Source organism: Dufourea novaeangliae, unplaced genomic scaffold (assembly GCF_001272555.1).
Source record: "Dufourea novaeangliae isolate 0120121106 unplaced genomic scaffold, ASM127255v1 scaffold34, whole genome shotgun sequence".
NCBI classification, from domain to species: Eukaryota; Metazoa; Arthropoda; class Insecta; order Hymenoptera; family Halictidae; genus Dufourea; species Dufourea novaeangliae.
Genome location: NW_015373909.1, coordinates 258,677 through 284,660, shown reverse-complemented (window position 1 = coordinate 284,660; position 25,984 = coordinate 258,677). Strand labels below are relative to the sequence as shown.

Genomic DNA, 25,984 nt, shown 5'->3' with positions numbered 1-25,984 from the left:
TGTGGTGGATCGAGGGATTTTCACGACATCGAGGAAGTGTTTCTGAATTTATTATTTTGCTTAAAATTGATTTTTAAAATACTTGCTACCAAGGTGGATTAAGAAATGGTTTTTCATATAAAATAGTGTTTCCGTACTTTTCACACATTTGCCACCACTGTTTAAGGAAAAAGTTGTTTAATGGAAGTTTTAAATTTTCATAGTTAAGCGTTACAGATATCTAGGCACTGGGTAGCACTTAATGGGTAACACTTATGGTAAAAGAGTGATCCTAAAATGTTTGACTGAATTGTACCCTCGTGTTTTACTAAAAATTCATTGAAAGTACATTTAGTGATATTACACTGATGGAAGATAAATATTCAGTTTACTACTGTTCCTTGTGGAAATTAAAGGAATTCCAGTGCATAGCATTTTAATGCATGTCTGTAAACTATATAACATTATAAAGTTCTGTATACGTATGTGTGTAACGATCGGACAGTTATTTCTCAAAGTACGTTCTCACTCTGTTTATTCAAATCTTATTTAGGTATTTCATTAATCATATTGACAAAGAAGTTGTTTTGAAATTGTATCCTCAGTAAAATCTATGAAAGTAATGAATGGTGTTCTTAAAATAAAAATAAAAACAAACTTTGCAAGTTTGTTGTTAGATTTCTTTGTTAACAACACGGGTATTATATTTCTGATATAATATACACTGCAGACTGTTGTGTATATTCTTTTATTGCCCCAGGACGAGGGTATTCATCCTGCCAAAAGGTCACTTTACATGTCAAAATAAAACAGTGGAAATGGTGCAGCATTTGCTTGCAGGTGTTGTATACAAGGTGTTTCCGAAAATATGTGATTCTACGTGCAAAAACAAATCAAAAATGTAGAATAACATTTTTTTGTTCAATGTTTTTTTCCAAGATAATCAATTTTCAAAATTCGTCTAACTTGTATGTGTTCATAGTGACAAGTAGAAACAAAATACAATGAACAGACGCGTTAACCAAATCCTATTCGATAATTTGCGCGTACCTAACAGATTTTCAAATTAAATTTTCTCGAAAACGAAGCATCAGACGAACAATTTTTATTGTATATTAAGATTACACTGAGAAGACGTATCGCACGAATAAAAAGGGATTAGTTAAGGTTAAGTTCAAGAGTAACGCAGTAGTTTCAATTCTGAATAACTGAAGCAAGAAAAATATATTATGATCGAAATTGATCCAACTCCGCAGGTAGACGTTCGAATAGAGGGGAATATCGTTCGATCCGTTTAAATTTGGCGGCCACGGAACCGTGACAGCAATTCAATATTTCCATTCCACGCTTCTCTTTTGAAACTGGCCATTCCAACGATATACATGCTGCATCACGAAACATGGGCAAATACTCGACAGATAAATCCAACGACGATTCAAACAGTCCGTTCAAACGTTCATTCTATCTGACCTTGCGTTCCAATTCTTCTCATCGCGTAATTAATTTCACATAGGTATTTGCAGTCGTAGTTCCGTACCTACCGTGTGATATCTTTGCTTCAGGTGTGCCTGAAATATTTCTAATTATAAATAAACATTCCATGCGAAACGGAGATCAAAAAACAGAGAGATTAATAATTTCGAAATTTTAGATTTTCTAATTTAATTTCTTATTTTTTAGTACATTTTTATTAATTTGTAAGAAAACTAATACATATTTGATATTGTTGTACAATAATTTACGATATTCTTACTAAAGAAAGAAGACAATTTTTCGTTCAGTAAAAGTAATGAATGTCAGATATGGTATTTCGAATTTCATCGGTTAAGTTATTTATATCTTACGTTTTAATGATCATATAAACAATATTGTGTTTACGCATAGTACTGTCGGTTTTGGATTCCATTAACAAGAACATTTTCGTAAAAAGGCATTACTTACAAATTAATTAAACTCAAAAATTAATTTCGATTGAACTATTCGAACGATTAGATTTGTAACATGATGAAGACTTTTGTTGATTTATGTACCATATATTAAGAAAAGTGTGAATGCTGTTCATTCTTATTAAAAAAAGCGACTCTCTTGTATTTATAATGCAGGTAGCGATTGAATGCACATAGCAACGTGGGTGTATATAATTTCATGATAACAATTGCGATATGAAATGAACCAGATCGTGAAATCACAAAAAACAGTAAGATAGGCTATCTCATAGTTTCAACTCATTTATATGAACTAAAACCTTCTACACTATCAAAAACAAACATTATTTTTAACAATCAAGCAAACAAACTGCATTAGGATTATATCAAATAAAGGAATAATTTCTTTTGTATGGACATTCCTCGAAGTAATTTTCAGTATAAATTGTACCAATGAGAATAAGCAGTACTATTTAACTCTTCATGAATAATATACTAATTCGTATGAATATTTACCTAATCAGTGACAATAAAATATTATATTCTTTATTAAAGTGGCTAGTTTTCTATTTCGTGTAAGACTGCCATCCTAAACGAGAATATTACACAATTTGGAAAGTGAATTTATGGAAATGGTAATAGATTTGACAGTATTTTTACGACAGAGTTAGAGGCACGATTACCGTAACAGACAGCAACATATTGCATAAGTACCAGGTTATGTTAACAACGCCTACCTTCGCGTATCGTCCAGAAATAATCATTCGTGTTGCGGTTACAGGAAAAAAGAGACCTTCGATTCTGTATACAGACGGTGGATATTTAAAAACTTACGAGAGTACCTAGCTGCTAGAATGGTAATAAAAAGGAATAGAAATCGTTCGCATGCGGGTTTAGTAGCACTGTTCTTGCTTATTCGAGTTTAAGCTACATTAAAATACAGAATCTGCCAAAGTGTTGGTAATACATTTTAATCGAAACAAGTACAATGCTCTATAGAAATCTATCAATAATTGTAAATGTACATTTTCTTTATTTGATACTGAATAATTTATAATACAGTTTGGACTATTGTGATATTGATAAAAATGTTGGAGGGCCCGGAAATGGGCGACTTGTGAGGTGATTTGAAATAAGTTTTTCCTGTGTCCCCAGCGGAAGCCAAGTTTGTACGTTAATGTTCTACCATTAAAAACATATAGTTGCTTATTAATTGTTTTTTTATAACGAAAATTAAGTTGATTGGTCATGTTCTGCTTGATCAATAATTGAGAATTACTAAGTATGTTTTATTGGAACTTGGAACAACCGTATTTAATTACGATGTGTCCACAATGAGAAGTGAATTTAATACAAAATTTATTTTGAAATATTTACAATTGCGCGTAGAATTCAGAGTTACAATTTTGCGAGTTTCTTCATTGAAACGCCAACAGCGTCACTAAATATTTTCACAGATTCTGTATCAATTTTCTGAAGCAAAGAGAAAGCAAAGAGAAGAAAGATTCGCGGTACTTTATGTCCATGTAACGAACGTTACATCCAACGAGTACAAAAATAATAGTAAATATTACGACGACCTATCTTCCCGTTTTGCAAAATGTAATCGTACTCCCTTAGCGGAGAATATTCGTGATAAATCTTGACGGGTACCATATAAACGAATAACGAAGCCAATTCGAAGCTTATGTGACACATCACATTTTCTCGTGTGTTCATTATTTCATTTCGAACGACTTCACTTTACAGTCACTGGCTCAAATAGTCGTCGCAAGGGCAAGTGTTCAGTAATTGGCGTATACGAGTAGAAGCAACTTATTCTCTCTGTTAAAGAAATATCGTCTGAAACAAATCACTGTAACGAATCATTCACCTAAAAACATGTGCACTAGTTTCTCATTTTGTATTTAAAATTTCTGAAATTATTTACAGAGACTATATGCTTATATCGAGACTTAGAGATCGGAAAGAAATCTTACGTTTGTTAAAAATTTTTTAAATTCGTACGGTCCTTTATTCTTCTCTTTATTAAACAGAAATAACCAGCAGTGTGAAATTCATTGATTGAGTATTCCTTTTAAAAGATAATTTATTTTAACCATTGAATTATCTTTCGTCTCTGCTAAGTTTAGTCATTTCTTGACGTGTGAATCAGTAGTTAGACAGTGTTAATAGATACCCAGACATATACATATATATAGATCCTCATTCTTACATTTTACAAACACATAACACTTACGTACCTACGCCTATATTACGGGTCTAATAAAGGTTAAAGTAATGTTCTACAGCATAATTAAAACTTACTTATTTGTATTTATAATTTATGTTAAAATTACTGATGTACGTTTAGATTTGAAATTCAATAACTAATCTCGGTAAGGATGATTTGATTAGTGAATGTTATTATCATAATTACTCTATTAATCAGTTACAAAAACAATTACAAAAGGATCAATTGCCTCTCAAGTTTAACCCAGACCAATTATCCGAGAAGTCGCTTATGACACTCGGATAATCGACCTTTTACTGTATTACTTACACAAAGTTTGTCACACATTAATTATACATTATTACCAGATGACTTTCAAGTGAAATCTTTTTATTTTCCTGGAGTTGCCAGTATGAGACTGTGTCGTTCCAGCGTTAAACGTTTGAATTTTCAAAAAAAAAAAACTCGTCATTACTTTTCGTCATCTGACCACAGCAATAATCGACAAGCACCGAAGAGATTTCTGGCACGTGGCAAAATAAAACGATGTCACGCGTATGAAAATTATTCGTATCAGACGACGAAAACACGGCAGAGAATGTAGAGATACGAGCCGGGTAGAACTTCGTTTCCTGTTCTGCGATTTATTAATCGGAATCTGTGCTCCTACAGCTCTCGCTTCCGGGCGAAGGGAGCACAAGCGCACGAAGAACGTTCCCATCCCTGGGAACACCGGCAGATAACTCCGGATAATAATTCAAGCCCTTGTCCGCGTAGGATTTTCTTTCGTAACTAAATATTCGCCGAGGAAAAACACTGTCGTAAATTATTACGCGCATCCCGTGGTCGACTGTGGGAAGGAAGGGGGAAGAAGTGGGGGGAGGAGACTTCGGTGCAAAAATACAATTTTTCTGGATTGCACTTCCCCTATGACACGATGCGAGCGGAGATTCGCGTACTTGAAATAGCGAGTAACCGTCCGTATTGGCAAACGAGAACGCTACTTCAGGGCGTGAATTCGATGGCTGGAGAACGGGATGGAAAGAAGGAGTTCATCTGAACCGTTTCATTTGACTGCATACTCGAATTACAGTCGTTTTTATCGCGTACCGGATGCCTGGGAAGAATGAAACACCGGAAGTCTTCGACATCCACTGCTCCCTCGTCAGGAGGAACGGACTATGATTTTTCTTGGGGAATTATTACAAAAGTGTGTAACGATATCTTTGGAAGATAAAAATAAGACGGAAAAATTGTAGTAATTGGATTGTGGATGTTGGATACAAATTCAAAATTGAGGGGCTCAGTGGAGAAGGGGCACATGATATAATACTATAAGTTTGCACAACTACTTTTAGGAAAAGTGATTTTCTCAGGAAATTCGGTATTAAGTCATACTTATTTTAGTTGGTAACTGAAGTAGATGGTAAATGGCAATTACTATTAAATCTTCACTCGAAAATTTATATTATGTGACAAGTTTTTTAACAATCTAAGAAAAGATTGTATGTGAGTATGATTGTGCCTTTTTTATTCAGTCCGATTTGGATTATGAAGGAGAAACATTTTAATTTGCGCATTTTTATTTACGTTGTCTTCATCTTGAAAATAAACAAAAATAATGTTCGCATTGTGGACAATCCACTATCAGTGGATTTAATCAGTTATTATGTAAATAAAAAAAGAAAAAAGAAAAACATTAAGACATAGTGGAAAATGTTATGCGCGGAAAAACAATACGGCTGTACCTGATAAAGTGTCTGAAATAAAATTTTGTCGGAATAACCGTACCCTTTTTCTAAGATTGTTAAAAATATAATATGAATTTTAGAGTCAAGATTTTACAGTAACTAAAATACTTCAATTGCTAACTAAAATAAATACGAGTTAATACCAAATTTCCTGAGAAATTAGTTTTCCTAAAAGTAATTGTGCAAACTTATAGTATTGTAGCATGGACCTCTTTTTCACTAATTGTAAGAATTCGATTGTTTTCGATGTTAACGAATTTTAATATGCTTTTGTTTAAAAGGGTTTATGTCACGGTGCTTGAAGGTCACTGAGTGGATGATGGATTGTTAGAGCTTATTGATGGTTTTCCACTAAGCATGTCAATCGTAGACGTTAGTTTATGAATACAGAAATGAGATATAATTTTATTACCTGTACTAGATGTCTTGTTATGTTGAAAGTAATATACAGAGTGTTTCATTTACAGTGGCTCACAAAAGTGTTCGTACATGAGAATGAATTTTATTTAACTAGAATATATTGAAATTAAATAGTGCTTCTATGAAATTTAATTACACATGAACAATATTTTTTTTAATGAGGTTCAATGTTGCATCAACTACTTGAATTGGTTATTAGCGACAGTCTGGTACAAGTAGGCTATTGTAATTTACATTATTTTATTCATAATTACAGACTTCAAAATAGGGTGGGTCACATTTGACTATTAATCCTTTCGCTGCTATTGGCGCCTATGGGCGTTTCAAAATTTCGTTCAGAGTATGCTGTCGGTGTCTACCGGCGTTCAACCGATATCGTTCACCAACAAATGTTGATGCTGTATTCTCAATAACCTCTGCTACCAAGCGCTTATTATCAGCATGACTCCCAAGACAATATTGCTACTAACCACTTTCACCGTGTAGTTTGAAATTTTCTGTTATCGTTATCACTGACCAAAAGTTTTGCTGTTCGCACCTACGATCACTGTTGGATATTCCGCCGCAACAGAAGGGTTGAAATGAGATCGAATAAACATGGTATTCTTCCCTACTACTATTCGAGTATTGCAAATGATAAAATTGATCATCGGTGTCAATAATGTTTCCTCTACTCTGAAACTGTTATATAAATTTGGCGCCGTTCTTCTTTCTTTCTTTTTTCTGTTCGAGGAAAAGCAAATGAAAAAATAATTGCAAACACGACAGACGAAAATTTCTCTCCCGTCTAATGTCGAGGAAAACGCGATCGTGATGACAACAAGGGATACGTAAATTGACCGCGATGAAAACGTACGACTCGGACGGGGATACTAAATCCGGGTTAAAGGACTCTCTCGGTTGGTTCAACTTCTGGCTCTTAATAGCACGTGTACCATAACGTCGGCCATAAACTGTCGCTTTGCGACACAACCGAGACCCGAAGGAACGTGTGTGCCCGTGTCCGAAACGTGCGTAAGTGAATTTCCCGCAAAACGTTTCCTCTCCTGGTTTCTGGAACGTCTGTCCTGGGAAATGCAAAAAAAATTACGCAGCAGAAAACGCGCATAATGCGGTGACAATTTTTTTTCCTTCGCCCAGTGATATGCGGAGTGCTATTCACACGCACGCTAATAAATGGGTCGTGAGAGAACGAAAATGTCCATAAAGTTGTACGTAAAATTACATACTTTATGAACCATTGCGTTCTAAATGGAATATTGTAAAGTCAGTTCGTAGTCAACTTTATATCCTTTATTTTCTTGTGTAATGATGAGCGTCGTTAACTGTCTGGAATACTAGAATCACGGTGGATCTAGACAACTGTGACGTATTTTTGCTGATTTTATAACTGAACAGTGGAATATTTATCATGTATTTATAGTAAGTTCGCGAATAATCTTCGTGAATTAATCTTTGCAACGTGGACTAAATAAGTAACGTCCCTTCCCTTAAAGCTGGTTTGAGCAGAACATAAATAATTTACAACCTCTTTAGAAATATTGTGTAATAAAAACGTATCTTATGTATCCTTATTTCTCTTCCAACACCGTTTCTATACAAGGTACTATGCATTTTTCTCATTACGGTAACTCTATTTTGTTATACTATACATTATATACACATTTTCTACACGCTTAACGGTACAGGTATAAACAATTAAACACCTATGAATTATTTTTGGGTAATAATCTTCCAGAAGTTGGAAACTCTAAAATCTGCACTGTTTTGCACTTAGCGATTTAGATATGAATATTATCAAGACATTAAATCCAGTCCATTGTACTATGTACAAATAAACATTTTTATTATTTTCCTGCGTCTAAATTTCCTTTTGCAAGCATTCGTACTCTCTTTAAGTGGTGTTATTTATTTGTGTTTTTATATTAAAAATACATGTTGATAATTAATAGTTACCAACACCATATGAAAATCGAATTACAACCGCGGAATAATTATTTGACTGGTCTGTAAGCAATATTAATAATATTACCTTGGAATTCGTCACTAACGAGGAATAGGAAAATCATAAAAACAATTGTAAAAAAAAAGTTCTAACACTGAACTTTCTGCGAAAATCTTAGAATTTTCTATATTCCTAGTCTTTATAACTTTTTTATTACGAGGCAGCTTAATGATTTGCTTACGCGTTTAAACAAAAGAAAAAGATATAATATATCGGAAAAGAAAACAAAGACCTGTCCAAGGTAAATACAATTTTTAGGCCCAAGGTACAACACTACAAAGATTACAAAAACAACTTCGTGTCATTTATAGATTACAGATTAAACCCTTCTTTCTACAGCAATCTATGGCTAAATAAGTTACGAAACAATATTAACATTACTGGTTGTAACTTTATGAACAGAAATGAAGTTATTTACAAAAGTTTGAACGAAAAAAGAATTATTGTTTGTAGGCCTTCTCGCAGGTTATGTATAAACTAGTTAGTATTGCCAATTTTGCAAAAAAAAATCCACGAACATTTAAAATTGGATTTACGACCGTGGTAAAACCATGTCTGAGGTACAACAGGTTCCCATATGTTGATTTAAAAAATTCAATATTAAATAATATTGGAAACATCAAACAGGTTTATATTTCAGACTGATATAGTTAGTGTATGTGAAATATCTATGGATTGAGACAAAATTTACTCTTATAAATATTGAATTGGAATTTAGGTTTGAGGTTACGTGACTTCAAATATAGTGTTTTAGTATATGCTATTATATTGATTAGTTAGACCTAACATTGGCTATCAGTAAATAAAAGTTAACTCCGAACTGGTAGAGTCCCGCAATAATTGTATACACTATTTACTATTAACAACTTCAGTGTATTTTACACTCACACGTTCATAACAATTTACTACCAAAAATCGTCAATATAAGTTGCACATTAAAAAATAATGAAAATAATTACGACTTCAATGCGATATGTAAGCAACACAAGATGGTTATAATTTAAAGAAATCAAATAGTATAAATGTTTAGACTGTGATAGACAAAAAACGAATAAATGGTTAGACGATCAGGGGACTTTAACACTAAATATCTTTCGAAAAATTTTTCTTATGAAAAATCCTTTGATCCACTATAAAGCATATAAAAATAATATACAAATTGTACTGACTAAAACCGAATAGCTTGTGTGTACATTCTAGAGCAACCCTATTTTCTTGAACCAATGAAACAGCCTTACTCGTCTTCGCTCAAATATTTATTGCAACAACTGTTCTGTCTCTTCACTTACAAACCCTGTAACTCCGAGATATAAAAACGAAACGAACAACAAACATGTTTGATCTGGGAATATTCAGACAAATACTTATCGGGATCGTCTGTAAGTATATGCTACCTTTGTAAGCTCGGATATAAATATGGTGTATGGACGAATTAACATAATAAACACCTCTTCATCGTCACCGCCAGGCAACCTATTGATCATTGACAGCGGATTGCACGAAGGATGGAGCACTCCCATCATACCAAAGTTCGAACAAACCGATCCCTTGAAAGTGTCCACGGACAAAGTGGCCTGGGTGGTGAATTTGATGTACGTCGGAGTTGGCCTAGGCTCTGTCATCCCTTTTCTCCTGATGGACAGGATTGGTCGTAAAGGAACTTTACTGTTCGCTACGGTACCGAAGATTTGCAGTTGGATTCTAATCGGTCTGGCGGCCACCGTTCCTCAACTTTACGTTGGCCGAATACTGGCCGGAATTGGGTGCGGGATAACTTACGCGGTGTTGCCGATATACATCGGCGAAGTCAGCAGTAAAAGGACACGTGGGCCTTTAGGTACAATTAGTTCCTTTTATTAAACTGTTACGTTTTTCTTCCTTTCTTTTGGGCTGAATTATACTGTTTTGGTATATGAGGTATTCATTAAAATGTAGGATACTTTCACAGGGGGGTCATTCCATGCAAAATCGGATACCTTTTGGAACACTTCGGATTCTATTCCAATTTGGATATGTTGTAGATAGTCTTTATCGATATATAAACGTATCTTGAAGGATTTTTGAAAATTTTAACAATTGCAGATTTTACAGCTGTTTGAAATTTAGGGTCAACCTTTCTTCAATAAATCTGAACTATTGAACTAAGAAAATAATCAAAATGAGCTTTGCAGGTGCTTATAGCGGAGACTTAAGAGTACCAAATCAAAATTATTTCAGTTAAAAAAAGATATGTTTTGATCTTTTATTTTACTTTTGTTTTAAATAAATGCCCTGTTTTTATACTGCCGAACTATTTAAAATTTGAAAAAAAAAAGATAAAGACTACAACATATCCAAATTGGAACAAAATCCGAAATGGTTCTTTCGCGTGGAATGACCCAGGATGGATTCTACGTGCCAAACTAACAATAAGACGAAAACGGATTCCCAATTTATATACAGGTGACATTTAGGAATTTTTTAAAAGAATGCAAACATGATATGATCAAAAAACTTCCTGGCCCTTATTTATTATACATTCAAGTAAATAAAAAAAATGTTTGAACCAAAATTGCACTGTCCAAACGGTGCCCACCATATCTCGATGTAGAGTAGTCCGAAACAAAAATTTCAAAAAGATTACTAAATGTTACTCCAACGGCTATTAAAGGCAAGACTTTGAAAGATGTATCAAAAACATGCAAACACAATAAAAGGCGAAAATTTTACGTATATTATTATGAACAACAAAAGAATTTATTCTTCAAAATTTTCGATAGAAGCCCATACGATAGCTGATTGAATTACAAAAAGAATGCCACACGAATATTTAAAGTCGGTTCATAACTTTTTACATTATCGTGGGCACAGTTTGAATACAGTGTAATTTCGAATCGAAACGATTAGCGCCACCTACAATGCTGGAATATTGAAACAAAAGTTTTTTTATTTACCTGAATGTATAATTAATAAAGGTCACGAAGATTTTTTACTATATCTTGCTTGCTTTCTTTAAACAAAATTTCCTAAGTGTGGGAAGGGGCCTTAAGTAGAATAACTCGTTGACGTCAGACGTATTTCACGCATATTTTGCTCGTATTTTTAATAATTAATAACACGCAAACGAAGCCTCAAACGCAGTTATGTCATTTTTTATTTTCGTCTTGTTAGTTAGGCATGTAGAATCCAACCTGTAAAAGTGACCCACATTTTTGTTAACACCCTGTATGTTTTAGGTCTCCATATGTTTTATTTTTAACCTTCGAAGCTTTTAATTTTAATCGATTGGATTCAATACAGAATAATTTTTATTCTTTCTTATTGTATTAAACTAACCAGAATTCTACTGCTATTTTAACAGATAAAAGCTTATCTTGATCTTTCTAAAGTTTTGTTTTAAACTTTTGTTAAGAAACTTTTAGTAATTATATTCATGATACAAAGAATAATAAACGTAGATCCGGTTTTAAGATTGAGATTTAATGATAAGCATACAGTGAAACAAATATAGCCTTCATTTTGTTTTGTATTTCACGAGTTCTCATTTTAATTATATTACGAGTTTCGTTGTCGTGATTTAATATTAAGAGTCCCATACGATGCTGCCACTTTAAATCGTTCTATCCAACCATGTCAGTGGTTGATTTCATTAGCTAGGTACGGGTTTATTTCAGGCCTAGTACTAAAATTAATCCAGTGTCTAATAGCACTTGTATATTGTTTGATTGTTGCCTTAGCCAGCGATGCCATCGTAATATTTACTGATTGCTCTGACGTATTCCTTCTACTAAAAGCCTCCCTGTTACTTTCCCTGCCATTAATATCAACGATCTGGCTAACGGATGTTGATAGGATCTGCAAGGAGAAAGTAACAAATCAGGTGAAGTTTCAAACAAAATCGAAGGCTCAATAAGTAGAGACGTTAGTAATGGCAACCATTGCTGTGCTCATTATTTTGATTTTTATTACGTGGTTTCAGAATTTAAAAAAAAATTAATTAATTGGTTTACTTGCTTCCTGTAAGTGGCATGAAATTAAAAGGTACTGGATCACAATCCATTTCAGCACTTCGAAACATTATTTTCTAATATTACTCGCACAATCAATCAATGCGTACTGACAATCAGTCAAAAGTCGGTTGAAGGACTTACATAACAACACATACAAGCGTGCAGTAATACAGCCGTGTGACGTGTATTTTTATCGCCAAATCAAAATTTTTATTAAAAAGCTACAACATTGTTCATATTTATTAGAAAATAATTTTTGTGAAAAATAATTAACGTAACGTAAAAAAGAATTATTCGCACTGCAAAGACCTTTTTAAAGTGAAAAAATAAAGTTTTCTTCACCTAACAGCGGATCGAACTCAGGACTCGCAGCGTCGTAATCTGTTTCTCTACCGACACACCCACGGATCCTCCGTTATGACATGCTTTACGTAAATAAATGACTAGATGCGTACAAAACTTTAAATCGGAATATCTCGAAAACGAAGGCCCATTCTACGGAAACCAATGAGGGTTTTGTAACACTGTATGTGTACTACAACTTCTATGTACCTAGTGTCATTCCAAAAGCGATTAACCGACCCGTAAGTACTTCAGAATTACATCTCCGAATTTTGATGGTTAGAGTAATAAAAACGTTTAAGACGAAGAAGGGTTTTTGAATCGGTTTTACAAATTTCGAATAGTTTCTTAAATCTTTATTTATCCATATAGTGTACCTGTATTACCATTTACTCCAGGATTCTTGACGAATTACATTACATACACCTGCTGTCTATTTTCTACCGTTAACCATAGAATCTATGGTTAAACTTTACTTCCCCGGATAAAAAATTATCGACTTTTTTTTATATCTTCTGGTAGTATACAACGAGTAGAATCTGAAAATGCAAGTGTTAAGTTTAGGAATCTAGCGGTTCAAAAGTTATGCGTATGTAAAACCAAGCATTTTTAGCGTACTTTACAGGTTAGTTTAACGCCATATTGACTTTTATACCAAATCCGTCCAATCAGTGGTGTCACTGCTTGTAAGGACATGCACGTGATGGCCGCCATTTTGGCGGGATAATTCAAATGTGCTTGCAAAAAGGAATCATTTATTCAAAGCGAAATACTGTTGAATTCCCCTCCACCTGAGCTAGATCAAACCTTCTCAGAATCAGTATTTCGCTTCGATTAAGTGATTCCTCTTTACAAGCACATTTGAATTATCCCGCCAAACTGGAAGCCGTCACGTGCATCTCCTTACAAGCAGTGACACCACTGATTGGACGAATTTGGTATAGAAGTCAATATGGCGTTAAACTAACCTGTAAAGTACGCCAAAAATGCTTGGTTTTACATACGCATAACTTTTGAACCGCTAGATTCCTAACCTTAAAACTTGCATTTTTAGATTCTACTCGTTGAATACTACCAGAAGATATAAGAAAAAGTCGATAATTTTTGGTCCGGGGAAGTAAAGTTCAGCCGAATCTATTATTCATCATTAAACGCTAAGTATTTAACACGCATAAATCCATCGATATAATTAACACGAACTAACAAACCATGTCTCATCAGTATCGTAATACACCGACTAACACTAAACAACAAGCTAACCCGTATACAAACCACCAAGGAAACAAACGACTAAGCAGTTCGAGTTCTCCAGGTACCCTGATGGCGGTGCTCCTAAACACAGGCGTGATGATGGCATACGCGATCGGTCTGTGGACAACTCGGTTCACTATGTCCATGGTCTGCGTTTCTATTCCATTCCTGTTCCTGCTGTCCTTCATCTGGCTACCAGAAAGCTCGGTGTTCCTCACCAAGAAGAAGAAGCTAACCTCCGCGGAGAAAACGTTGAAGTGGGCGCTAGGAAAGGATGACGTCGAGGAGGAGCTAGAAGAGATCAAACGGATTATCGCCACGGAGGATTCCGGTTCCGATGAGGCCAGACCGTTGAAGGAGATATGGTCCAGGCGGGAAAATCGAAAAGCTTTTGGTATCGCGATGATTGTTCTGAGTGCGTTGACCTTAACCGGGGCCACGCCACTACTGGCTTATCAGTCATTCATATTCAAGGAGGCAGGCTTCGAGATCTCGACGAATGTCAGCATCGTAATGACCGGTTGCGCCATTGTCTTAGCCGGGTCGGTGTGCGTGATGCTGGTCAGAAGCATAGGCAAGAGGATGCTACTGCTGATCTCGACGCCTGTGTGTGTGCTGTCGTTGGCGATGCTGGCAATCTTCTTCGGGCTTCTCTCGCACGGCGAAGACGTCGCTAACCTACGATGGATGCCCACCGTGTTCCTGGTGATTTATGTCTTCGGCTACGGCCTAGCCCTGAACCCCGTGCCGCTCGCCTACGTCGGCGAGATTTTCCATGTCGACGTTAAGGTGCCCGCGGCCATATTTTGCTCCCTTTATTACGCCCTCACCACTTCCGTCGTCGTGAAATTCTATCAGGTAGGTTTCCGCGCGAACGGGAATCACGCATTTGCGCGTGGTCGTTGGCGAAATGATTCGCGAGTGTCAGCAACGTGATTTCGGTCACGTCCCAGGGAAATTTTTAATACTCGACTGGTGATTACGTCGGGACGACGTTCTTTTCCTTCGACGTTTCTTTTTTTTTATTTCATGTACTTTTTTCGGTCGGGTACTCGCTGGTAGATTTTTCAGCGCGGTACTGAGTTCTTGCCGGAAAATGCGAGGGTAGGTTTGAAGGGAGATTACGGAATTCAGGAGAGCGTTGAATACTCAGCCGGGGGATTTTTGAAAATGCTTGTGAATTGTTCGGAAATTTCTTCCTTTTGCATATTGCAATTTAAGTTATGAAATATCTGAAACAATTCATTTTTGTAATATTTAATCATCGTTATAAAAATTTATTAACCAGTCATTTTGAGTATTTTGGTAGTTCTATTGTTAAAGTGCCGGGTCATTTTGGAACATTTTATATATTTTATTGCACAACTTTTTTTGGACTCGTAGTACAAACGGATAATTGTAGATGTAGCTCTTTAGATTGTGAAGTGTTCGTCGAGGGATTGTACTTAGTGTTTCTCATTGAAATTAGTTTAGGCAATTCCATCGATACCTTTTAGTGGATTATGAATTTAAGAAAAAAGTTGCATTAATTACACATAGTATCGTAACAATTAAAAATAATTTCTGAACATTCTACACAAAATATTAGCAGCTTCTAACAGTAAACGTGATGGATGAAGCACTGGGATAAACTACAAACTCTGGGTTAGACTGCATTCTTTTATTTTTGTGACGAAAATATTAGTGAATTAATTCTGCAATAGCTACAGTTAATAACTTCTGAAGGAAATTATCATTTCATAGATAATTACGAATTTTATTCAGAAATATACTTGTTTCCTTTAAAAGCTATTCACCAGTGCTGAAGAAATACAACGATTTCTGAAATTTCTGATACTTCATGATAGTTGGTTTACTGATTTGATAGAAAAACTAGATTACCTTAAACTGACTGAAGATATAAAAAAAATTGTCTGCTACGTCTAATAAAACATACAGAATATTATATACCAGAACCATTTTCTTACAGTTGATACTGTAATCTAGAATGAACCAGTAAATTTTTTAATAGCCCTCTAACTAAGAAAGACCAAACTCACATTTCATTTCCAGTTAAAGAACTTGAAAACTCGCCTGATAATAAAATAATTAATCACAAAAATAAAAGAATTTCGTTATAAATAATAGGGGATGAGTCAACAACTTAAAAACGTCTTCCCAGCGCATTACCAGATCCGAATTAAACGATAAAGTGGTTGCAAAAAATTTTTCCGTCAACGACCTGAATCTCTTGCTGGGGGAAACTATCGGCGCGTCGCGCGTTTGAATGGAGTGATAGTTTCGTGTTATTCGTAGGTACTGCAACAATCGTACGGAACGTATATGCCCATGTTGGTGTTCATGGCAATCACATGCTTCGTTTGGATTCTGATCTACCGATTCGTGCCGGAGACTGAAGGAAAGACCTTGGAGGAAATACAAATTGAGTTGAGAGGGAAACACGGAATCGTTATTGACTCACCGAAACGTCATAAAATATCTATTTAATAAATGAAAGACATCGAAACACAAATATTTATTTTCTTTTTCCCAGATTTGAAATAGAATACCTAGTACCCATAGTCAATAAGAAAGACCACATCAAATATATTTGAAAACACGGAATTAAAAGAATTACTTTTTATATGTATGGAAAGTTATTTGGTAAGGGACTGTCTCACATGATGGTATGGGATTCACTCACCTCTTTTGTTAAAATAACTTTCATTCAAAAATTTTTCTCTTACATTCATAATTTCAAGGAGGTATTGAATGTGGAAATTTTCATTGGTCTAGCCTTATTACGTACTTGGAACTAATGTAGCTGATTATATTTATATGAATATTTTATATTTGTATGATTTTCCATTCTTCGAAACAACTTCTTCTGTGCTACTGTATAGTTTCAGCAAATGTATTGCGAAATGGAAATATTTCAATTCTTGGTGAAGACATCAAAGTTAAATTAACAAAGAGGGCATCTCCAATTTTTATTAGATTAAATGTGGTTGTTCAACTACATTCTGATAATAAGTTTCATAGTCACTTAAGATTTGTAAATTCTTTAAAAAAGATGGCTATCTTTCTAAGATATCCCGAATCAAATTTTAGTTAGAAAAAGGATCTGTGTCAAAGTTGAAAGCAGGGATATTACTTTCTGTAGTTTCAGAAGGAGATCAGAAGTATTTTCAGCCAAATACTTTAAAAACTTTATATACAAGAGCATCAAAAGTAAAAGTAAAAAATGGTATTGCAAAGAATACGCCAAGTTTCTTTTGGGACAGCAAGTAAAGTTCCATGAAACTCCTGCTCAACTTTTTCTGATAAGTTATATTTTAGGAACTAGTCTTTTCTTGGATCTCCTTTAGTATTATTGACAACGTCAATAGTTTAGCTTATAACGTTACTATCTGCTTCTTAGCTATTATATAAAGGAAAACATACTTTGTGAATCAGACGAACATAACTTGGACTGTGTATTATCTATTTTAATTTCACTAAATATGTCATACAACTTTGCGCTACGCATTCGCATGTACTACAAACGGATAACATCTGACATCGTAAATGCACAAAAACATTCACGTCGCGTACCTAAATTAACGTATAACTGGTCACGTGAAGTTTTCATGTACACCCCTGAGCAATCTCGGCTTCCGCTAGGGGAAAAAGTGGCGTAAGAGTAGGAGCCTCCTACCACTTGGTAAATTTATTTCAAGTACTAAAATACATGTTAAATCGAACATTAATTTGAGATACATTTCAATAATTCCCGAAACCAAATGGCAGAAGGTCCTTCCTCTACGTCACTTTTTCCCCTAGTGGAAGCAGAGATTTAGTCTTCTGTATTGATACATTAACAATCGTAAATTTTCAAAACAATGAAACATATACCGACAAACAAATTGAGCAGACCTGAGAGTGTGCTCGTTTTGGAATTATCAGAAAATTCATAAATAAAGCAGTCTCAGAGACGACACATTATCAGTTAAGGGTTAATAATGAAATCCAAACTCGAAAGAACAAAAATTTCTATTTCAATCTTCTATTCAATGAATTACAAATTATTAATACACTCTGCATATCAGACCCGTCAAATATTCGTAAAGTACATAGTAGGGCAAACGCACCAATGAACGAACACTTAAGTGATTTTGTAACTAATAAACTAAAATTTCAAATTATAATAATATATCAAATTATAATAAATATAAAGATTTCAATCTGGAAAATTGGAAAAATGTAATTAAAAATTAAATAAAAAAAATGCAGAAATGCAAATGAACATTTCTAACCAATAGGGTGAAATTTGTTTCAATATGAAACAAGGAATTGAAAATCATCAATATTGATTCATTGGCTTATTCTAGTAACTTATTGTTAGTTTGCTCGTTTTTACATATAATGTTCATTTACTGGACAGGTCACCCTACTATGCATTGTCTTCCGATCGATGGTGTATTACATATAAATTCAACAAGTTAGCTGTGAACAGCAATAACCGAATATGGAAAATTACATGCTTATTGAACAGAAATTTCCAATAGGCGCACGCAGTACACGCGTAATATTTCCGGAATGTCGGAAACAGAAGAGGAAGAAGAAGGGAAAAAAGGTGATCAATACACGGATGTATTTTCCGATTCCGTGGAACCAGTCACGGCGGAGAAGGCAAACTGTAATTTCGACAAATTACACTCAAAACAGGCCGGGGAAGGATAAAGGGGGGGGAAAAGAAAAGGGAAACACGGAAAGAGAGTCCTGGGACTCGTTTGATCGCGAAGTTCTGCGTCTGCAAAGAGAATCGCGAAGCAATCCTAGATCCTGCGCGCGCGATACATCTACCGCTGCCCGAACGCTTTTCCCCTCGAAACTATTTGACTTCCGGTTAAAAACGCGCTTGTCGCGTAACCAAACTGCGCTCCACGTTAACTTTCCGGTTCTGTTTGCTTTAATAGCGTCCCGTTGCTGATTTGTTTACCTCCCATTCGCGTTACACGAAAACACGCTGAGCATACACTCTTACTCTTTCGTATGCGCGATTTCGAAAATTTCTCGCTTAGTTCACAGGCGCGAGCTATACGCCTAAAGGCAAGTCCACATACGTTCAACGCGCATTGCAGAACACGCTTGAAAGGGACGATTTTAACCCTCCGACCACGGTCCCTAGGTCATTTCTGACCCCACACCGATATTCTACTACACACAGCGACGCCGAGGCTCGAGCTCGAGGCCCTCACCGATATTACTATGAGCTCGAGCTCGAGCCACCGTCACCATGTATACAATGTAATGATTAACTGGTTTCACATTACATTTGGATTTTCGTGGCTCTTATTACACTAACTAGAATAAAAATCTCGTGAGTTATAAAACAAATTATATTTATTAATCAATACTTCTGCAGCGTTTTGGCCCGGTCGTTCGCATGTAAACAAATATCGGTCGCTACGCGATTTACGCGACAGCTCCGTCACTGCGTGCGTGTCGCTCTCGCGAACGCGTGACCCAGGGACCGGGCTCGGAGGGTTAAACGCCGAGTGCCGATCCCAGATCGTTGACTCTCGGCGTTCGACGGTACGAATGACCACGCTGCCGAAAGTTATTGGGACTTTAATTCGAAGGATCTGAATAAAAATAAAGTTAAAAATGAAAAATCCCTGCTGTTACGCCAATAGCATGACATCTGAGTTGCATCTGACTGTGGGATTCAATATATTACAAATATAAGCAGTTTGAAAATGAAGGAAACTTTATTATTTTTCAAGAGAACAGTTGCGTTCCGACCCATGGTTCCTTTCAGACTTTTTATCCTCATGGTGGTGAGTAGAATATAAAGCAACGATAACAAAATTTGACAAATCCAAGATCATGGTCAATTTTGCGGCAACATTCTTACCTGTATCTCCACCAGATAGAAGATGTAGAATCCGGCTATGGTAGCCGCGACATGTAATTCCTTGACACCCTGTATATAGCCAGACACATTTTATTTCGTTTTTAAATTATGAATCGTCGAAAATATATGCGTTTAGTTACTAGAGGCTGTTCGTACTGTTTTAAATTACACTGCAACATAAATTTTACGAAAAATTTTCTAACGGTATTGAAATAATCCAGCCTTTTCCTACTGTACAAACGTGTCACCCATATCTGGGTGATGTAGCAGTCAACGTGAAAGAGTTTTCATAGTTACATGTAAGATAAAATATACGAAGCGCGGTGCAATTAAAGAAAAATTTTAGAGAATATTTCGTAAAACAGATCCTTGAGACCAGGCTATTCGCGACTTAGTGAACCAAGCTATGACGATAATTGCCCAATTTTTCTATTGCAAAACCTTACGAACCTCTCCGTTACGTAATATTTCGGAAGAAGGAATACAGGGACTAAAGGAGTTAATTTATCAAGGCTCAACCTGTATACGTGACAGGGGCGTACCTAAGTACACTCCTTGTCACTAGCAACCCCAACGAAACGCGTCTGTCTCTGCGCCTTACGTGTTCCTGGACACTTACGTCTACGTGCCCGTCATACGTCTCCGGCAAGTGGTGTTACGTGCATCGGGTGTTAATGCGTTTGTGTGCTCGTGATTCTCGCACACCGTTACGCGCGTTTTGAATACGTTGGTAGGTCGAGGACGTACGCGCGCGCGCACCAGATCAAGATTGATAGGCTACGAGTCGCAGCTCGTACGGAGCATCCACTTAGCGGTGCATTATCCCGATGAGAATGTGTACAGACTGGAGCTTACCTAATGCAACTGCTGCAATCCTGATAATGGCAGCTACTTGTCCATAAAAGAACGTGCGTGTACTCCGGCTAATCGGCAATTCCGAGGCCGGTAGACTGTATTCCGTCAGCCTGATTGTTGCGAACAATAAAGCCCCCGAATTGTGATCAATTCGTTCGGACAATTCGGTTTGGTATATGTCTTTTGATCGATGGAGGGGAATGAAGAGTGTGTCTGTTATTTACTGGTCCACAGAAACAAGGGATTGTAGTCGTTTTGGAGTGGACATCATTACTGCGTACATTCTATTGTATATTTCCTACAAAAAATGAAAGAAATTCGTGATGGCTACGTTCAAACTCTATCGATTTTCCATGGAATGACCCATTTACATAAATATACTCAGTTTAATGGTTACACTCTAGAAGAATCCATTTGTTTAAAAAGTACATTCTGATATAGCACTTTTGCGAATTTTGCGGATCAAATGTTAATCCAGAATACTTATTGAATTACATTATCCTTTGATCCACGCCGCCTCGTGCTCTAGTAACGTGTCCGTGTCTCCACTGAACGATTGTTATTCGTCTGTCGTTGTCCGCGGCGCTCTATCGTTCTCCCTTTATTATCTTCTCTGTCGGCGTTTCCAGCTAGACCGCGGCGCAGCGACAGTGAGTCAATAAATCCCGCGTATATAAAAGGACAGAGAAACCTGAGCGACAAAGCGCGACTCGCGATAGGTGGGACACTCCGATGAGGAATTATCCACTGTGGCGGATCAAGCAGTCTTGTAAGAGCGTTTCACGCCCCTCTACACCGTGTGTGTCTGCGGGGCCAAAAAGGTGTCTGTCCCTTCCAGACTCGTGAGCGTGTGTATCCTTCTCCCCCTTCAGAACGATGTTAAATCGATCGGGGTCCAGCTTTGTCCGCATGATCGCTCAAGGGTGCTCGTTGCTCGCGGGACAAAAAGAAAACGAGCGGAAGACGGGAGAACGCGGGATTTTTCCTCGGTAACGGGAAAAGGGAAGGGAAACGGAAGAAAAAGTGAACAGGACTGTGGGAGTTTCGTTCGATTTATTCTTTAGCGAAAGTGGCAGTGTTTTAAGGAAATTGTATTGTTAACATGTCAGCACAGGAAGGAAATTTTGAGATATTGGAAGTACAAATTAGTTCGGTCCGTTTTTTTGTGGTGAAAAATGCATTTATTTCGAGAACAAAATGAATTAACAGAATAATCAAATTATTGTCCGTCGCTGTTTACTACTTTTTCCCACCTCTCAGGCAATTTTCGAATTCCATCTCGAAAAAATATCTCGTCTTTTGAGGCGATCCAAGTTACAAGCCAATTTTCGATTTCTGCGAAAGAAGTGAATCTGTGACCTGCCAAATCGTGCTGCATCCGTCGGAACAACCAGTAATCAGAAGGAGCAATGTCCGGCGAGTACGGCGGGTGCGGTAAAATATCCCACTTGAGCGTTTCCAAATAATTTTTCACAACTTTTGCGACACGAGGCCGAGCGTTATCATGCAGAAGAATGACTTTGTCATGTCTCTGATCGTATTCCGGTCGTTTTTGTCGTAATGCACGGCTCAAACGAATCAATTGCAGCCTATACCGATGGCCCATAATGGAATCGCCAGGTTGTAGCAGCTCAGAGTATACAACACCCTTTTGATCCCACCAGATACACAGCAAGACCTTCGAACCATGAATATTCGGTTTTGGTGTTGATGTTGAGGTCGATGGCAATGATTGACCTGGCATATCGTAGTATTTTATCTTCTTGGGGTTATCGTAGAATATCCATTTCTCATCCCCAGTCACAATCCGATGTAAAAAACCCTTTCTTTGTTGCCTTTGAATCAGCTGCTCGCAAGTGAAAAATCGCCTTTCAATGTCTCTCTGTTTCAGTTCATACGGCACCCAATTGCCTTGCTTGTGAATCATTCCCATGGATTTCAATCGTACGGAAACTGCTTGTTGGGTAACTCCCAATGATTCTGCAAGCTCCTCTTGAGTTTGACTCGGATCTTCATCGAGTAATGCCTCCAATTGTTTGTCTTCGAATTTTTTTGGCTGTCCAGAGCGAGGCTTGTCTTCAACGCTAAAATCACCATTCTTAAAGCGTCGAAACCATTCCCTACATGATTTATCAGTTGGAGCATTGTCACCATAGACTTCAACAAGCATTCCATGTGCTTCAGCTGCACTTTTCTTCCAATTAAAGCAGAAAACTAAAACCTCCCGGAAATGCTGCTTAGTTAACACAAAATTTGACATATTCAACAAAGTAAAAAACAGTGGTATTAAATGAAACTCAAAGCAATATAAACTCAATGTTATTGGCAGATATCTAACCTCTCAGAAACAATTGAAATCAGTTGTCACTATGAAACAGTCATAACAGCCAGAGCTATCTTTTGAAAACGGACCGAACTAATTTGTGCTCCCAATACATTAAGGGAAGATGTTGTCACGTACGCCAACAACAAAGAAGGCTTTCTTTTTAACCCTTGACCCATTCTTGGACGCTGGAATGTACAGGCTTGGGTAAAGACCGTCGCTTCCGTGCTGATGCAACGATCTACATTTTCCAGGAATTATAGTTCCCATGAGAGGATGCATTTTTGTGTGATTTTTGGACCGATTTTCGGGTATACAGGGTGTAACAAAAATATTGTCCGACCCTGAAATGGAACACTTGGGGGGTGAATTGGAATAAGTTTTTCCTTAGCAACAATGTAATCTGAGGCTTCGTTACCGAGATATTAACAAAAAACCCCGACCAATAAGAGCGCGAGTTTGCCAGCTGAGTTCCCGCGTCAGCGGTGGCTAGGCGCTGCGATTTGTAGTCAACGCTACTGCGGGAACTATCGGAAGCTAAATATGTGTAGGTTTACTGACTGTTTTGCTTCTATAATTACTGGTGACATTGCCTTGGTTAGAAAAAGAAAGATTTATATAAATACAGTATTCCTTTCATATATTTATGTATCCATGAACTTCTTATACCTACATCTCTATTCCTCCCATGCCATAGAATCAACTAACAGTAACCTACGCTTAAATCTCGAAGAGAGATAATAAAGAATGGATAGTATAATAGGAGGACTAGAATAGTCTAATAAAGAGGAATAGAATAAAATGATTGCAGAAACATTTCTATTTCTCTTCATAATCCCGTTACCAGTTGCAAGCGTTGCAACTTGTCCATAGTCTTCCTTTTTGACAACTTATCACCGAAAATGTTAAAAGACACTCCTCCTATTTCCATGAATAATATACACAAATGAAATACACTTTCTGTCGAAAGTTCTAAGACCTAGCCAGGACCATGAGACGCATCAAATTAAATTTTCAAAAGTACACTAATGACCAATATTTTCACTTCTTTTAAAAATATTATGTACCTCGACACTCAACACTAAAAACACAACTATCAATGCAGCTCTATAGAATGCAATAAATTCAAGCGAAAGACACGAGAATCGAACTGTCTCCGAGCATAATTCACTAATTTACCGTTTAATCAGCCTTATTGTCAATCCCGCGCGCATTATTTCACACGGCCGGAAATTCCGTTTCAGCCGGCTGCAGCGAACAAATAATTAATCTGAACCGGTACAAAGTAATCACTCGGAAACGCAAAAAAAAAGTCAAGCTGGTCCGAACTAACGATGATCGGTCCCTTAACCTGTGGCGGGAGGGTGGGGGAGGTAGTTGGAAGCAACGATCCGGGGGTCGTTGAGCACAATACAGTCAACCACAGCGGTCATGGGGCACTACACGGATAACCACCGTGGTCGTGAAACCCGATACCGACAACCACAGGGTCATGCAGGTCGGTACTGAAGGGGGTCGCCTAGCACCCTGTCCGCCTACAGAGTCGTAACCACTGGGCATTGGCGACGCCCGGGGACGTAAGAATCGATACCGATAGGACTCCATGTAGACAGCCCTGGGGATATGGATATCATTATCGGCCGCTACAAATTCCTGGATTCTAATATCCATAACTCCAGAGGGCGAGAGCAATAAATCTGACGACTCGTAGTATAATGTGTGGCGTAATGTGTGTTACATATTTGAAGGTGGTGTGTTGATAATTATTAGGTTTACCAAAGGATAATCCAATACTTTTTTCAAGGAGCTGATAATGTGGTGTGAATTCAGAATATCTGCCAGAGCTTCTCATTGACAGAATTACGTACTGCATTGACGGGGCTGACTATTTTTAAAGCTGTACAGTTTCTTGATTTTTTTTTGTAATAAATGTTAAATATGGCAGAAAGTAACAAATTACTTATTGGTCACATGTAGCAGAAACTAAAAGAATGGTCGGAATTGAATTCTCTCAAATTATTTATGTTACAATATCTACACGTCACTATTTATTAGTGTAGGCATCGGCACGAGGCTTCCTTGTGTGAACAGGGACCGTGGGGTGAGAATCGGCACGTGGCTTTGTCGTGCCGACGAACGACCGCTTCTTAGATATCGCGGGTTTGGCGGCGAGCCGTCGCTGCGACGCAGCCCGCGACATTAAAGGCGGAAGCCGCCCCTGTGTGATCGGCGGCGATCTCCGATGACGTTCCGCCGAACGCAGAGGTCATGAGTGTGCGAGTGTGTGTGAGTGGTGTGAGAAAGCCTTTTATATAAAGAACGGATACGGTGACGGAACAGTCAGTTTCGATCCGTCGACGTGAAACATTAAACTATCTTACTATTAAACGTGCCAGATTCTTTCCCTCCCCGCTCGACATCCTACATTAGTTATGAATATTCGTGGTGAAGACTTGAAATTAATATCTTATACTTTAATGTAAACTGTCGATAACTTGTTATAAACAATTATTATGACGATCAGTATACTATATCGGAGTTATATTGAAAACATCGAAAATTGTTAGTAAACAAGTAACTATAATCAGTAGGCAGTGAACTTTATGCAATTTCACATTTCAATAGACTAATTTCCAGAAACTGGCATTCAATACAAATTTGCATTATCTATTTACTAGTGTTCAATATACTATAACAAACTTTCTTGAATTGCGACAAAAACTTTTACTTCGTTTACTCTTTATTTAGCACTCTATCGATCACTTACGGTACTTTAATTTGTTAAAAAAACATACCGCAATAGGCCAGCGTGTCAATTAAAGTACGAAATGTTCATCGAACTTAAGAAGCACCATAATTGAACGTTTGTTCATCATTTCATTTAGAAACAAAATAGGTGTCCCCACTTTAAATTCGTCGCTTACATTTCGAGGATCGAAGGTTTTCGCTTCAGTTCAGTCACGGGTCGATTTCTTTGGCGGCCTGTATCCTTAATAAAACTGTTAAATGTATCGAGAGCAACTTGACGTTGTCTCTTCGAGCAAGGGTAATCGT

The 25,984-nt window shown here is 36.9% G+C and overlaps 2 protein-coding genes across 2 annotated transcripts in view; both read left to right on the top strand.

Moving 5' to 3' along the window:
* The window catches only part of LOC107193883 (glutamate receptor 1-like), a 131,132-nt gene that overhangs the window by 57,840 nt on the left and 47,308 nt on the right, over positions 1-25,984 (top strand). The gene's annotated exons all lie outside the window — the stretch shown is intronic.
* LOC107193884 (facilitated trehalose transporter Tret1-2 homolog) lies at positions 9,465-16,377 on the top strand. Its single transcript, XM_015583420.1, has 4 exons — positions 9,465-9,671; positions 9,761-10,129; positions 13,936-14,732; positions 16,170-16,377. The coding sequence occupies exons 1-4, from the start codon at positions 9,626-9,628 to the stop codon at positions 16,359-16,361; spliced, it is 1,404 nt and encodes a 467-aa protein (XP_015438906.1). The 5' UTR covers positions 9,465-9,625; the 3' UTR covers positions 16,362-16,377.

What these genes read in the sequence shown, in the direction of transcription:
- LOC107193884 (XM_015583420.1), top strand. Translation starts at nt 9,626, where the DNA reads ATGTTTGATCTGGGAATATTCAGACAAATACTTATCGGGATCGTCT. An exon ending in AATACTTATCGGGATCGTCT is followed by an intron (nt 9,672 to 9,760) that starts GTAAGTATATGC and finishes CGTCACCGCCAG; the next exon opens with GCAACCTATTGATCATTGAC. An exon ending in TCGTCGTGAAATTCTATCAG is followed by an intron (nt 14,733 to 16,169) that starts GTAGGTTTCCGC and finishes TGTTATTCGTAG; the next exon opens with GTACTGCAACAATCGTACGG.